Source organism: Epinephelus lanceolatus, chromosome 9 (genome assembly GCF_041903045.1).
Source record: "Epinephelus lanceolatus isolate andai-2023 chromosome 9, ASM4190304v1, whole genome shotgun sequence".
Taxonomy (NCBI): Eukaryota; Metazoa; Chordata; class Actinopteri; order Perciformes; family Serranidae; genus Epinephelus; species Epinephelus lanceolatus.
This window is the reverse complement of record NC_135742.1, coordinates 44,538,628-44,553,449: the sequence shown is the minus strand read 5'-3', so window position 1 is coordinate 44,553,449 and position 14,822 is coordinate 44,538,628. Positions and strand designations below refer to the sequence as shown.

The following is a 14,822-nucleotide window of genomic DNA, read 5'->3' as shown; positions in this document are numbered from 1 at the left end:
AGTACAACGAAATTGAGGTTGCAGCTCTCAGATTCAGTGCAATCAAAGTATAAGTTAAAAACAAGGCAGCAAAACAACAGCTATAAAAATATTATAAAAAGAAACTACAAATAAGAAGTAAGAAATAACACTAACTGTACAAATCAAATTACAAAACAAATTCCACTAGTATACAGGTTTACACTATCGTTGCAAGTAGAACCCAGTATATTATATGCAACAGTGAAAATACACAGGAATATTGCACAGACAGCATAATATTGCACAGATGGCTGTATATTGCACAGTAGAGTATTTGGTGGACATTCAAGTGTTTTCAGGATTGTGCGATAAGTTCAGTGCGATGACAGCTCTGGGGTAGAAGCTGTTTTTCATTCTGTTTGTTTTTGCTTTGATGGTCTTAAAGCACCTTCCTGAGGGCAACAGTTCAAATAGGTGGTGACCAGGGTGGGATGGGTCTCTGAGGATGCTGTGGGCTCTCCTCTGGCAGCGTGTATTGTAAATGTCATCAAGAGATGGAAGAGGGCAGCCAATGAGCTTTTGGCACTGTTAATGACCCTTTGCAGCGCCTTTCTGTCTGCTGCCGTGCAGCTGGCAAACCACAGCAAGATGCCGTGGCTCAGCACTGTCTCCACAGTGCAACGGCAGAAGGACACTAACAGTTTCTGTGTTAAGTTATTCTTCCTGAGTATCCTTAGGGAATACAGTCTCTGTTGTGCCTTCTTCAGCAGTGCCGTGGTGTTTGTTGTCCATGACAGGTCCTCCTTTATGTGAGTGCCCAGGAACCTGAAGTCTGAGACCATTTCCACTCCATCCCCATTGATGACAATAGGCTGAATGTCAGATTCCTTCCTCCTGAAGTCGACTATCAGCTCTTTTGTCTTGGAGGTGTTGAGGATGAGGTTGTTCATGGAGCACCATGCTGACAGCCTTTTCAACTCCTCCCTGCATGCAGTCTCATCTCCTCCTGAGATGAGCCCCGCTACGGTGGTATCATCTGCAAACTTAATGATGGCCTTGTTGGAGTGGGTGGGGGTGCAGTCGTGGGTGTAGAGGGTATAGAGAAGGTGACTCAACACGCAGCCCTGTGGGGAGCCAGTGCTGATGCTGAGAGCTGAGGAGAGATGGGGTCCTACTCTCACCCTCTGGGAGTGGTTTGTCAGGAAGTTATTGATCCAGTTGCAGATGTGCTGTGAAAACCCCAAGTCCAATAGTTTGATAACCAGTATGCTTGGTATTATGGTGCAGAGCTAAAGTCTATGAAGAGCAGCCTGGCATCCCTTGCTGTTCCACGTGAGTGAGTGTGGTGTGGAGAGCTGTGGCAATGGCGTCTTCTGTAGACCGATTTGCTCTGTATGCAAACTGGTGGGGATCAAAAGTGGGTGGCAGGCTTGTTATGATGCGACTCCGAACCAGTTTCTCAAAATACTTAATAATAATGGGTGTAAGTGCCATTGGCCAGTAGTTGTTGGGGCTGCTGGCATTGGTCCTCTTTGGTAGAGGAATGATAGTGGAGGACTTCAGGCAGGGTGGGATCGAGCACTGGGATAGGGACTGGTTGAATAAGTTGGTGAACTCACCGGCCAGCTGGTCTGCACAGTCTCTCAGCACCCTCCCAGTCACACTGTCTGGTCCAACAGCTTTTCTGGGATTCACTGCCCGCAGAGTGCGCCTTATGTGGCTGCTGGAGGCTGGTGAGTGTGGCCGCCACACTCACCTCAAAACGGGCGAAGAAGTGATTCAGCTCCTAGTTTGGTTGCTGGACCTGTAGTTGGTGATGTTTTGGACCCCTTGCCACACCTGCCGTTTGTTGTAGCTGCTGAAGTGGTCCTCAATCTTCCTCTTATATGCTGTCTTGGCCTCCCTGATGCCTCTACTTCATGTTTTTGCTCTTCTGTCAGTGAAAGGGGACAGACTTTGGTTCTCCACAGAGGGTGTGCACTTAGTATTAGTGAACAGAGGTCACCCTGGAAACAAATATGTTAAACAACTTCTGATATTTCGAGAGAATTTGAAATATGAGAAAATTGTAGTGTAAATGTTGACAAACAGTTGTTTCCCTTCCCTTTAAGACCCTTTCTGAAAGGAAGAAGAAGTGGCAGGCTGAGCGTCAGCGTCGGGATGAGGAGATGGAGGAGCACCGTAAGAGCATCCAGCAGGAGTTAGACAATCTCAGAGCTCAGCTTCGCAAGGCCAGGACCTGCACTGACAACGCTGCATCTGAACAGGTTGCATCCAGTGAAAGGGCTGTGCAACATATAATATACTGCAGGAATATAAATGTTAACATGATGGTGTCGTAACTTGAAATCTGTCTCTCTGAGTTCCCTTGAATATATTCTGGATCAGTTAATAAAACACATTGTATCGAAGCGTTTACCTCAAGTGGCTACATTGCCAACATTGCTTTACATAAAACCACTACTGACATATACCATGTATGTGTTGCAGTTGTCTCAGCTGCAGGCAGAGTTGGAGGAGGAATGGAAGGGGAAGTGTGAGCAGACGGTGGCTTCTGCTAAAGAGCAGCACACTAGAGAGCTGTCTGAACTAACAGAGCAGAGAGATGCTCTGCAGGACAAGCTAACCCAGCTACAGGAAAAGGTAGACAAACTAGCTATAATAAAACACACATATTCAGTTTGATCACAAAGTTTTACCTGTTGATTGTTGAAAAACTCCAATTTGCACATGATGGCCACATAAAGACCCTGATGAATTATACTGTTGAAAATGTAGTTTAAAAAAAAATTATGGCGAAAACGTAGTTTCTTCCAACACTAGAATTAAGATAAAAATATTCACAAATGAAAAAACACTAATGGTCGGCGATAAGTAGTGTTTAACTTTTGATTGAACACTAAATTAAAACCCTTGGCGCATACTGCAGCACAATCAAACAGATGTGCAACTCAGAGCATCAGAAGTGTCTCTGACACCAGACTCAGAGCGGACCGGTGGAACTGGAAAATGCATATTTTACTTCAATAAAATCTATTTTATCATTATTTTGAGTCACATTGTTGAAAGAATTTAGTCGTCTGTGTTCAAGCAGGATAATAGCAGGTCTCCATTGTGCGTCAGGCTTTCTATTTCCTTGTCAGAGATTTTTTCTTTTTTAATTACTATTTACGTTTTACAAGTGATTTCCCAAATTTGTTGTTGAGTTGTGATATGCCAATTGCTTTTGGCAAATCTGGCACTCTGCTTTCTGGGTTGTCGGGGCATATTTTAAAGTGCAACCACACATCTGATGACCTCTTGGACATGTCTGCCAGCTCTGAGTGCACTCGTTGTCAGTATCGGACTGGTGGGGGTTAGTGTTGCGTTTAAGGCCTCCCCCAAAAAAACGGGAAAAAAAGCTTCGAATTTTTTTTTTCACAATCGAATCCCGTGCCATCGAACGAAGCTTCAAATTTTTTGGGTCAGCCCTAAGTAGTTTAGCTAAAATAACAGCTAAAACAGCTAACCAATCAGCTTGTCTTTTTTAAAATAATCTAAGTAGCTAGTAATGTAGTTACATTTTTGTTGTAACTACTGTTATTGTTCAGAAAACATCAATTATTATCAGCTCTCAAAATAGAGAACTGAGCACTTAAAATTTTAGATGTACAAATGTCTTCTTTTCTTTTGTAATGCACATTTTTTAAAGGGGGCTGCACTCATTTTCAAAATTCATGCATATTATTCTTGTGGTCTAAGGTAAAAAATATTAGTAAACATGAACTCTCTCCCAAATCCAGAAGCTAGAGTGGTAAAACTCAAACTTGTGATGTCACAGGGTATGAAGTCTGATTTTTTTCCTTTCTTTTACACATGGAGTCACAATAACTGGAAACAAGTAAAAGTTGGTTATATAGTATGATGTAAGTGTGAACACTTGTGAATGACTGATTTTTGGGCTCTCAACAGTTTATGGCTCTGAAGCAGTCAAGAGAATTAGAAGAACAGACTTTGCTACAACACCACAGGCAGACTGAAGAGCTGCAAGTCCTTCAGGAAAAAGTAAGATGGATGACTAATTGTCACCTGTGCTTCTAATTCTACTAAATGGTCATCACTGGGAGGGATTGCATTAGTCAGAGATGTCATTTTCCAGGAACTTTGTAGAATATCATGTCTACACAACTGCTACTCATTCCTCAACATAATCCTTGTTTGCTGCTTTTAATGCCGTGACACACACACACACACATACACACACAGTCACTGTATGTTATTCTCTTTAAGCACACAGCTTTGGAGCAGCAAGATGCAGCTGTAAGGGAGAAACTGGAAAGAAGAGTGGCTGAACTGGAGAAGAAACTGGCAGAGCAGCAAAGTTCAGGAAACACTTCAGCAGAAGTGAGGAGTCATCCATGAACACACACACACACTCATGCTTGCACAAAACAATAAACTAAGGCTGCAGCACATTTGTTCCCTCCTGTTTCCATCATTCCTGAGAAGACTATAACTTTGTCACTGTGCAAGTCACGGAATGAAAATTCAAAATGTTCAGCAGTAGCTTGTTACCACCTCCCGTAAAGGATGACTGAGCCTTCAGCTCCTCCACTCCCAGTTCCCAGCTTGCTTTTTACCACCCACAAACAGGAAGTACAAGCTACATGGGACACAATATGATGAATGCTTGCACATTTTAATTTAATTCACTCCAGCTGTCCTGCAGTAAACTCTGCCTTTGAGGTTGTTGTATTTTGTATTTTTTGAGACTGTTTCTTTTGATTTAGCTCATAGGGAATTTGAGGCTGTAATTTGTGGTGGTGTTGTATTAACAGTTTTATCTTACAACTTTCCTGCCCCACTACATATACATACATATACATTATAGTATAAATGTATAAATGTAGGATTTATTTAAGTTCCACTGCATTGCACTGAATTAGGGTTGTGCAGGTGTTTCTATTTTTAGGTTATTCCAGGGTACCTCTTCAACACTGTATTGTAACATAAAGATCTACAAATCTCTGAAAATCATTCTGTGTAATATTAATCACTAGACGAACCTGTAAACAGTCACTTAATTATTTCAGTGCAAACACTTTAACAATGAATAGCTGTCAGTTTTTTCAGTCAGAGTTTAAGTTATTTATACACAGGGTTCCAGTTTATTTGTTCAAGGTTTTTTTTATTGGCCCAGACATAAGCATAGAATATTCGGGTTATAACATGATTAATGACTAGCGCTGCATATCATAGTTCACAGTTAAAGTACAACTTAACCTTAGTTTTGATGGCTGATTTGTAGAATTTGATTTGTTGACTAAAGTTAAAGGCCTGTGCATGCATGGGATATTACTCAGCATTTTGGATGTGTGTTCTTGCAGGTGAAGCGTGTGATGAATGGAGTGTTTCATTCTCTGCGAGGGGAGTTTGACCTCGGTGAATCTTACAGTGGCCAGGCTGTGCTGGGGGTGATTGTAACTACCATTAAGGTAAGTGCATTTTACACAGAAATGCAAAAGCAGCCTGTCTGTGGCAGTCTGGAATGTCATGAAAGAAAATACATTCAATTAATGACACATTTTACAAAAGGACAAATAATGGAAATGTATGAATGTAAAAAGGTGTCTTGTATCCACCTCACATATGACTAGTGGTGTATATTACAGTATGTATTCATGAACCCTGTGCTCTTCAGCTACAAGTATTCGCCTAGATATAGCACCTTTAAAATAAAACTACAAAGTGTTTTACAATAAAACAAATATGAACAGTAATTTCAGTCTAAACACCAGATACAGAACAAGATGAAATAATTTCAACAAATACCATCACTTAAGAAAAAGCCAGAAGATAAACTTCAATTAGAGGGCAAGACGAACTGAAACACCAAGTCCCTTTTACTAACTAGGTGTGGCTACAAAATTTGACAAATAAACAGAGATCTTAATTAGACGCTGGGTCTAGCTGCCATTTATGCTGTAAAGCAGTTCACTTTTATACAGGTTATTTGGATGTATAAAGCCTCTTAAAGCCCAGAGGGTCATCGGCTACCTGCTTGAGCTTGTTCTAAGCTGCTTAGATCACACACACAAATATAAATGTACACATCATTAGCTTGGCTAAATCCTTTCCAATTCAGTTGCTCACTTCATTTCACGGACACCATGAGTACCAAAGTATAATTCATTCAGATAATCGGCATGGTAAACAAGAGAGGAGAAAAAGGTGGTGACTCCCTTCCTCTGTAGTAGTCATAATATGTGAATGTGTCCATTCCTCCAATTTTTATATTTTCTTTTTAAGGGTCTACCCATCAAAAGAGTCAAAAGAGTTTTTCATAAAAATTGATCCAAGTTGTGAATATTGTCATGTGAAATCCATTGCTCACTGACTGCTTCGTTCATCAGACTAATGTAGAATTTTAACTAACGTGTTTGAATGCTTGCAACTAAATAAGTAAATCCTCTGTTTAATTCTAACACCTCTCCCACTTCTTTCCTCTTATTGCCATAAATGTTACCGGTATTTAAGGTACTTAGATACAGGGCATACATGTTTTGGTGACCTTTTTTTCCAGAATGTAACCCTGCAGCTGCTCAGTGGCACAGACAGCTCTTCACTGAGATTGAGTGTGAAGGAAGAGGAAGCAGAGGAAGAGGAGGAAGAAGAAACTGATGATGTGAAACAAAGACAGGAGACTGTACAGAGTGCATATGTGAATGGTGACAGAGAGGTCAAAGAGGAAGAAAAGGAGGGAGAAGAACATAAGGCTTATTCAAATTCTCACAAAGTCAGTGAGACCCAGATGGATGAGGGAGTAGCAGCAGAGAAGGAGACAGAGACAGTAACAAAGACACAAAGTCAGGTAGAGGCATTGGAGGACACTGACCTCAATCCTGTTTCTCCATCTGAACTGAAAGTGGAAAAGACAGCAAAGTCTGAAGAAGAGCAGGAGCAGGCAGGATGCTCTGTTCCTGAAATCTCTCCAGAAGAAAAAGACACCAACAGGTCTGCAGATCCAGATGATAAACCTGATGAGAGTTCATCACCGCAAGATGCACAGGAGACTGTATCAGAAAGAAATGCTGCAGTGAGCAGTGAGGTGGAGACAGAGAGTGTGGATGATGGTGAGCATGTAGGAGAAATGCATGCTGCCTCTCAGAAAGCCTTTGGACCTCCAGCTAACCCACCTCCACCACCAAATGCACTACCCAACAGCTCAGGAAAGGACACAAGGTGAGTCCTGCCACTAACAATTACTATATCACATTATTCTTTGCCAATAATGGTGGTCAGCAAAATCTGAGAAATGTAGAGTCAGAGCAATGTCTGGCCTCCAGTAATTAACAAGAGTGGCCTCAGTGCTGTGTAAAATCCTGACCGAAAAACATCACAACTGTAATTTAGGGCCAGAAGGGTGGTAAGCTGGTGAAAAACAGTCATTTCAGTGGTTTTGCATGGTTTTGTATGCAGTTAAAGGAATACTTCTGTATACTAATCCTGTGTTTGAGAGTGGTTCTTGCCATAATATGGATAAGAACAGTAGTCAAATAGGGCTATTCACTGTATAGACCTTAGTTTGTACCAACCCTACCTCTGCACAACACAACTGATGGTCTCAAACACATTAAGAACGCAAGACATTCCAGAAATGAACTCTTGACAAGACACACCCCCTGGGACGAATAAAGTAAGTCTAAGTCTAAGGGCTTTAGTTTCGCAGACTGGGCGAGGCGGGGGCGCAGCGCACCTGCGCTTCGCCAACTGAGTGTGGCCAGGTGGATTTTGCAAGTTTGGCACACCGTGCGCCTGGCGCAGCTACTCCTCTTTCCCACCTCCATCCCTCCTACCTGCGCAAGTCGGAAAGAGGGAGGAGAGAAGGCGTGGAGTGGGTTTTACACACATCACACCAATCAGATGAGCCCCTTTCCTCGCCCTTAAATGTGTCGCGCGAAGGCGTAATGAGAGTTTACTCAATTCGCCATGGCAGAAGAGAGCAGCAGCGTCAGACGGCCAAACTTCTCCCAGGAGTAAACTGATGTTTTGGTCCGGGAGGTCCAAGCTCGCAGTGTCCAGTTATACGGAACTGCGAGCAGACCTCCACGGGCTGATGATGCAAAGGTAGCCTGGGAGGAGGTCACCACTTTTTCACCACACCACTTTCTCTCTCGCAGTCTCACTCTGTTTCTTTTCTTTTGACTTTTCTAAGATGACAGATGCTGAATATATACTCCCTATCTGATGCTGTGGCTGTTTGTGGTTGGCTGAGAGGGATGTGAACGCATTAGTTTGCAGCTGTGTTAATCTAATCAGGTTGGGTTTCCATTACACGTGCCAAACGTGCCAAACGGTGCCAGTCCCCTTTGATCTGACATCAGATGTGACGGGACAGTCGATATAGAGATACATTTATGTGCTGATTGCAGATAGTTGCATTGAATAGTGGTTTTTTGGGTATTTTTGGCATTGTTAATGTGCCTGACATTCTGGAAACCTGCCTGTGAGGTTTTGGTGACGTGTGCGCACTGTCCGCTGGTCAGCCAAACTTCGGCTTATACCGGCTGCGTTCCGCCTGCGCTGACAGTAGACCTGGTTTCAGCTGGCGAGCTTTTAGCGCACCTTTGGCGAAGCCTTTTGGCACGAAACTGTAACTGCGCCAAGCTGGATCTGTCGACACCTCCCCCTGCTGTGCCGCCACACCCATCTCAGCGCACCTCGGTCTGCCAAACTGCCAAACTGAGCACGCCTCGGGTTGCGCTGCTCGAAACTAGCTCTGCGTGGGGTTTGCCACCCTGCGCTGCGCCGGGAAACTAGAGCCCTAAGTCTAATTGAAGACCATTCCAGGTGACTATATATACAGATATATATATATATATATATATATATATATATATATATATATATATATATATATAAAAAACATATATCAAAACGTGCAGAATGATCAGGAATGTTGTGCTATGACTTTTCTCAGATGTTGGCGAGCGTTTTTATGAACTGAAACTTAGGAAAAAATCCCATTCAAATGAATGGGACATTGCTGAGAAAACAACATGAAAACAGCAAAAATCACTCCTCTTTGAGGCCACACCAAATCACCATACTTTCACATAGAAGAATGATTCAAAGTTTAAATGGCTCAGAAGACTCAATTTGTCATTTTAAGAAATTACAGGTTACATTTCCTGATGTTTTTTGGACATTGAAGATTTTATAATGGGTGTCTATGGAAAAGTGCTAGAGTGGTGACATCACTGCTAGAGCGTGGAGGAGCTGCCACAATTCTCACTTTACACACTCAATTTATGTGCTGGTCACAGAAATGTGACAATGGAATCACACACTTACACATTTGGCTCAGTCAGTGTCCAAGCAAAGGGAGAGCCAATTTTCCTCTCACTGACACTGATGTAAACTTAGACAAGAAATTTCTTTAAAAGAGCTGGGGGCACCAGTTTTCTAACCTGCGACCATGATCACATTTTTGACACCACAAACAAAAGACATCTACCCACTCTCTAGTGGTATCTATATGTTGATGATTAAACTCACTATGTTAGTCCATAGTTATCAAGAACAAAACAGTTATTTAGTCACTTTGTCCTGGGGGTTGTTAACAAGCCTGATATCAGACAGAATTGTGAACTCGTTACTCTCCATTTCCATCCAATCAGTCAATTTGGTAGGATGGGCAGATTCCAAGGTTTGGACCCAATCAAGTTGACAACATGAATCTTCAAATAATAATAATTATAAATAATAATAATACATTTTATTTATAGAGTGCTTTTCAAGATACTCAAAGACACTTTACATTGGTTAAAAACAATTACAAAATAGACTACAATAAAATACACATATCATTCACACATTAAAAGCCGCTTTGAAAAGATGTGTTTTGAGTAGTGATCTGAACTGGAAGAGGTCAGTGCAGTCTCGAATGTGTTTGGGTGTGACTCATAGGTGGAGATGCATTAAGTTTAGTGAATTAACCTACAAGGATGAGAGATAAGTGAGAAAACTTGAAAATGGCTTTAATTATAATTTAAGTGAGACAAAAAATATTGTGTGTAAGCTTCTGTAAGTGAGTTTCTTTGTCTGGGTTTTTTATTTTTTCTTTTTTTTTTTTTTTTTAAATTTTTTATTTAGAAAGAGCACTTACAAGTGGCAATGTCATAATCAGGTAAAATAATCAGCATAAAACATATGTATACAATGACATTATCAAATAAGTAGACACAGATCATCTGAGTATATCTCCATATAGCTCTTTCAGATGTTTTTGAGCCTTTATGTAAACATTAAGTGTGAATTATTTATAAGAACACGGGAGGCCTTCACATTGGAGAGGTATAGAAACAGAATATCAGTACATCCATATAACAAAATAAAAAGTTCAGGTTAAAGGTCACAAAAAATTACCTGGGTCAATACAACACTGTTTGCCTGACCTTTTCCAATAATTTAAGAAAAGTCTGGTCTTATAGGTTTAACATACTCAGTCCATTTGCTCCAAATTTTGTAAAATCTATCTTTCTGGACTTGAAGGGAATATGACAGCCGCTCCATTATGTAAATTTCATAAATAATGTCTATCCATTCATCTATAGTGGGTAAGTGGGGTTTGAGCCAATTTCTCGTAATAACTTTTTTGCTTCCAGCCAGGAGAATTAGAACCAACTTTTTATCGTTATTTCTCCATCCGTCAAATTGAATATCTCCCATATAAACTGTATCCATAGTAAAAGGAATATTGACTCCAAATATATTGTTAATGTGTTTGTGGATTTCCTGCCAATAAGGAACAATGACTGGGCAGTTCCAGAAAACATGATAATGATTGGCGTCGTCCATCCCACATTGTCTCCAGCAGCTGGAACCCCCTCCCCCATGTCTCTTTTTTAAAGGTGTAATAAAAAACCTAGCAACGTTTTTCCAACAGAATTCACGCCAATTAGTGGAGCAAGTTGAAGTCCATTGTATGAGACATATTCTTTTCCAAGCATCCTCTGTTATAATCAAATTGCCTTCTTTTTCCCACTTTTCTTTTATATACCACGTATTTCCTGATTTGGGATGGAGTACATCTTTATATAGTTTAGAGATAATCTTAGTACACGGAGATTCTGATACTGACAAAAGAATTTTCAGAATTCCTGTTTCTACTTTACCTACATTTGGTCTCAGATTCTGGTTGAAATAGTTTCTAACTTGGAGATATCTATAGAAATCCTTTTGCTCAAGATTGTATCTCTTCTTTAAGAATTCAAAACTATGGAATGTCCCCTCCTTAGTAAATGAGTAATAGTTTGTTAGGCCTTTAGCAGCCCATTTTTTAAATCTGCCATCAGATCTGTTTGGAATAAAGTCAGTGTCATAAGCACACCATCGCAGTAGTTTAATTGAGTCATTTAAATTACAAGTTTTTACAATTTCCTGCCAGGTTTTCAATAATATATTTAACCAAGGGTTGCTTATGTTCAATTGTTTATTTAAAAGTTCATTATCTGCAATAGTGGCTTCAATAGGTATCCCTTCTAGTAAGGCATTTTCAACTTCTTTCCAACATGCAGAATAATCTGGGGTACATAAGCAGATCAATGGCCTCAGCTGTGCTGCCAAGTAATGTTCTCTTAAGGAGGGGAGACCCATACCCCCCCTCTCTTTACTCAGTTGTAAGGTCTCAAACCTGATCCTGGGTTTTTTCCCCTGCCATAAATACCTGGATATCATCATATCCCATTCTATGAATTGTTTGGTTGGTATTGGCACTGGAAGATTTTGGAAAAGATAGAGCAATCTTGGCAGAATGTTCATTTTAATGGACTCCACCCTGGAGCTTAAGCTCAAAAAAGGGATAACCTTCCAACGTGAAATATCGGATTTCAACTGGGAATTTAAGGGGTTATAATTCAAATCAAATAATTTTGTAATATCCTTTGTTAAGTTTACCCCTAAGTATCTGATTGATTCTGCATCCCATATTATTTTGTATTTGCTTCTGATGTGATTAGGTGGGTAATAATTAAAGGTGATTACCTGTGTTTTTTGTATATTGAGTTTATATCCTGAGTACATCCCATACTGTTCTAGCAGGTTCATAAGCTTTGGAAGTGACTGAGTGGGTTGTGATAAATATATCAATACATCATCCGCAAATAAGGCCAATTTATTTTCTCCTGATGGCATATTTATTCCTTTAATGTCTGTATTTTGTCTGATCCATTGAGCCAAGGGCTCAATAAATAGAGAGAAGAGGAGAGGTGAGGCACAGCAGCCTTGTCTGGTTCCTCTTTCAAGGATGAATGGATTAGATAAGTCACCATTAATTTTTATTTTTGCAGACGGTTTGTCATATAAGGCTTCAAATACTTCAATAATAGATTTATGAAAGCCGAATCTTTCTAAAACTTTATACAAAAAAGACCACCTGACCGAATCAAAAGCCTTTTCGGCATCTAGGCTAATAATGGCTGATTCTATTCCTTGTTCAATAATCTGATCTATAATATGCAAAGTTCTCCTGGTATTATCCTGTGTTTGTCTTTGTCTCACAAAACCAGTTTGGTCGAAGTAGATCAGATCTGGTAATATATTATCAATTCTCTTGGACAGTATAATTGTAAATAATTTATAGTCAATATTCAATACACTAATTGGCCGGTAATTGCTGCACTCCAACTTGTCTTTTCCATCTTTTGGTAACACAGAAATAATGGCATATCTCCAGGAGGCCGGAATTTCTTTCTTCTTCAACACCCAATTAAAAGTTCTCAATAGTACTGGAGCCAGTGATTCTTTCATAGTCCTGTACCATTCAGAGGTGAAGCCATCTGCGCCCGGCGACTTCCCTGTTTTCAATTTACTTATTGCTGCATTTAATTGTCCTATTCCTATTTCAGACAATAGTTTGTCATTTTGTTCGTTAGTAACGGTAGGTAAGTTAAGAGTGGCTAAAAATGATTCAATCTGAAGGTCATTATTCATTTTTGGTTGGGAGTACAACGATTTATAGAACATTTCAAAACTTTGCTGAATTCTCTCTGTATGTGTCTCAATGTTCCCAGAGTAAGGATTTCTTATTTTATGTATTGAATTGTCTGCTTGTTGTTTGCGTAATCTGTAAGATAGGAGTTTGAGAGATTTTCCACCAGCTTCATAGTAACGTTGCTTTGTAAATAACAGCATTTTCTGTATTTCTGAAGTATTGATTTCATCTATTTCCTTTTTTATTTTGTTCATTTTTAATCTGGTTTCCTTATTTAGAGTCTCTACATGGTCTCTTTGTAATTCTTTTAATTTCTCTTCCAAATTAATGAGCCTTTCTTTTCTGAGTTTCTTTTCATACGACGAGATAGCTATTATTTTCCCTCGGAGTACTGCTTTCAGTGCATCCCAGAGCACAGATGGCGTCACCTCCCCATTATCATTTAGCTCCAGATATGTTTTAATTTCTTTCCTAATTTTTTCTTTAATCTGTGGGTTTTTTAGAAGGTTTGAATTCAGGCGCCAAGGTAAAGATCTTGGTTTATTGTCTAAATTTATTGACATGTATATAGGGCTATGGTCAGATAAGGCAATCGGACCAATATCACATTGCTTTATTCTGTGAAAGTCCTTACTAAAGGTGAAAAAATAATCTATTCTGGAGTAGACTGCGTGGGGTGAGGAGAAGTGGGTAAAATCTCGGCCAGACGGGTACAATTCTCTCCAAACGTCGATAATTCCCACTTCTTTCATCAAAGCATTCACTTTCTTGCTGATTGCATTTGAGTCTGACTTTCTATTGGAGGAGTCTAATCGAGAATTCAAACGAATATTAAAGTCTCCTCCACTGATTAAGATGCCCTGGCTTTTTGTAGTCATTATTTCAAATATTTTCTTGTAAAATAGCCAATCACTTCCGGGAGGGACATAGACATTTAGGAGGCTCATTAGGGCTCCGTTGATTCTCCCAGTAACCAAAACAAATCTTCCTTCTTTGTTCCTAATTTCTGACACGTGTTCATATTTAACTTGACCAGATATCAATACAGCCACTCCTCTGCGCCGTCCTGATTTGTGAGAAGATGAGTATATGTATTTGAAACCCATTCTGTTTAGCTTATTATGCTCTAAATCACTTAAATGCGTTTCCTGTAGGAAAGCGATTTGAATTTTTTCTTTTTTTAATTTGGATAAAATTTTCCCTCTTTTGATTGGACTGTGTAAACCATTAACATTAAAAGAAGCTACTTTTAAAGTTTTACCTTGCATGTATGTGAACAAAAATCAGCCTCCATATACTTCCTAGGAAAGCCCCCCTTCCCTGAAGGAACTGACAGGGAGTGAACATAGAAAAACAACATTGAACCAAAAATGTAAAACAGATAAACATGTAATATAACAAAGCTGTGTATGGCTTCCACTTCAGAGGTCTTTGTTGTGACCCTGTTCAAGTCTCTAGGGAAAGCCCCTCCCCGTGTCCAGAAGAGGGGGCCCTTACTCAGGTTAGCTGCATCAGAGTCCCTTATTGCCCCCTGTGATTCTTACATTTTGTAAATAACATTATTAAACAGAATAACCAGGTAATATAGCCTTTTCCCCATTTAAATTTAGGTTTTTATATTTGTAAATGCACCTACCCGATCCATCAGACATTGGGGGGAAAAACATCAAAAAGGGGGGTTCATCTACCAGACAAAAATGACCAATCTTAGCTTAAGTTGTTGGAGGTGAGGTCCGCCTGAAAGACTGCAGTCTCTCCTTGAAGTTAGACTCTCGTCTGGGGTGGGATGTGCGTCTCCCCCTTCGCTGGCTGCTCCTCTCCCACATCAGCTGCTGCAACTTGTCCATCAGAGTCTCTGGAGGATTGATGATCTCCACCGGGTATCCTC

The 14,822-nt window shown here is 40.1% G+C and overlaps 1 protein-coding gene across 3 annotated transcripts in view; it reads left to right on the top strand.

Moving 5' to 3' along the window:
* Window positions 1-14,822, top strand: part of fkbp15b (FKBP prolyl isomerase family member 15b) — a 66,071-nt gene that overhangs the window by 43,372 nt on the left and 7,877 nt on the right. For all 3 annotated transcript variants that reach the window (XM_033619241.2, XM_033619243.2, XM_033619240.2), the window contains 6 exons: window positions 2,073-2,228; window positions 2,452-2,604; window positions 3,913-4,005; window positions 4,231-4,344; window positions 5,328-5,435; window positions 6,524-7,182. In XM_033619241.2, the coding sequence (XP_033475132.1) occupies window positions 2,073-2,228; window positions 2,452-2,604; window positions 3,913-4,005; window positions 4,231-4,344; window positions 5,328-5,435; window positions 6,524-7,182 (1,283 nt within the window). The remainder of the gene's footprint in view (window positions 1-2,072; window positions 2,229-2,451; window positions 2,605-3,912; window positions 4,006-4,230; window positions 4,345-5,327; window positions 5,436-6,523; window positions 7,183-14,822) is intronic.